The sequence below is a fragment of the Bison bison genome, unplaced genomic scaffold (assembly GCF_000754665.1).
Source record: "Bison bison bison isolate TAMUID 2011002044 unplaced genomic scaffold, Bison_UMD1.0 scf7180017861717, whole genome shotgun sequence".
NCBI classification, from domain to species: domain Eukaryota; kingdom Metazoa; phylum Chordata; class Mammalia; order Artiodactyla; family Bovidae; genus Bison; species Bison bison.
In genome coordinates, this window is record NW_011492289.1 from 13,517 (window position 1) to 14,918 (window position 1,402).

At 68.2% G+C, this 1,402-nt stretch overlaps 1 protein-coding gene across 1 annotated transcript in view; it reads right to left on the reverse strand.

Annotated features, from left to right (window-relative positions):
• Positions 1–705, reverse strand: part of PTGDS (prostaglandin D2 synthase 21kDa (brain)) — a 2,801-nt gene extending 2,096 nt beyond the window's left edge. The window contains exons 1-2 of the mRNA XM_010832610.1: positions 250–705; positions 6–126 (exon numbers count right to left, since the gene is read on the reverse strand). Of these exons, the coding sequence (XP_010830912.1) occupies positions 6–126; positions 250–557 (429 nt within the window). The 5' untranslated portion in view covers positions 558–705. The remainder of the gene's footprint in view (positions 1–5; positions 127–249) is intronic.
• Positions 706–1,402: the final 697 nt, after the last annotated feature.

A 1,402-nucleotide genomic window follows, 5' to 3' on the forward strand; every position in this document is an offset into this window, starting at 1 on the left:
CCGACGTGCTCCAGCAAACCCCCGCAGGCCTCTGCGCGCGTGTTCAGGGGGGAGGGGGCGCGCACCGCGGCGCACTCGGTCCGTCGCCGTTCCTGGCGCCATCCCGGCTCCTCCGTCATCTGCGCCCTCGCGCACGGAGGTGCGCACGGAGGCCCAGGTGTGGAAAGTGTGCCTGTTTGCCCTGGGCGTCGTGAGCTCGTTGGGCTAACCGTGTTGGGTTAGGGGTGGCGAGCGCGCGCTCCCGCTCACAGGCGCGTCCCTGCCCGTCGGGCTCCTCTCTGTAGGGCTATTCTCTGTCGGTGAATCGCCTGGGGAGGCCTCTCCCGGTCAGCCTCCTCCGGCCGGTCCAGCCCTCCTCTTCTGCTTCCCCCTTCCCGGGGAGAGCACCCCACTCCCCACGGGCACCGTCCTGTCTCTGCACCAGGCAGGGAGCCCTCCCTCACCTTGTCCTCTTCGAAGTTGGGCTGCAGGGCGGCCTGGGCGGGGGCTGGGGTCTGCAGGACCCCCAGGACCCCCAGCAGGAGCAGCCCCATCCACAGCCTATTCGGAGTGGCCATTCTCCCAGGACCGGGCCGGCGGCACAGGCAGAGAGGCGGGCGGGAGGCAGGGAGGCCGCCCGGAGACCCCTATTTATGGGCCTGGCTTGGCCTCCGCCCAGGCCCAAGGACAGCCCACTGCAGGCTCGTGACGCGGGGGGGTGACAGGACAGCGGAGTCCAGCGGCGGCCTCGCCCCCAACAGGGCTGCTTATGTAAGAGGCACTGACTGGGATGGCCTGGGCCTGCCCCCCGGGCCGAGCTGGGGGGGCAGAGGCCCCCGCATGGCGGGTCCCTCCTCCACCCTCGGAAGGTCCACTCCAGCAGCCTGGTTGGGGCAGGGGGCAAGTGCCTTGGTGCTGCCCTGCCTCTGGGGTCTCTGGTCACTTGACTCCCCTCACAAGCCCTGCCATTGTTCTGTGTCCAAGCCTGGCAACCCTGGGAGGCGACACAAGGCCCTGTTTGCACTGCCTGAGTTTCGTCCCGGAAGGCTCAGCAGGCCAGGGGGTGATGGGAAACTTGGGCCAAAGGAGAGAAGCCAAAGCTCCCCCCAGAGTGGAGCCCGAGGGCCTGGTTTGCAACACAGCGTTCCTGGAGCCAGCTGCCGGGGTCTGGCTGGGGGACCCCGGGGCATCCTTCCCAGCCTCGGGCCCACAGCCTTGGGCAGAGGACCATTCCTCGCACTTGCACACCTGCACAGCTCCACACCTGCACACCTGCACATCCACACCTGCACACCTCCATACCTGCACACATCCACACCTGCACAGCTCCACACCTGCACAGCTCCACACCTGCACACCTGCACAGCTTCACACCTGCACACCTCCACACCTGCAGTGGCCCCACCTGGCCTGTCCTATTACC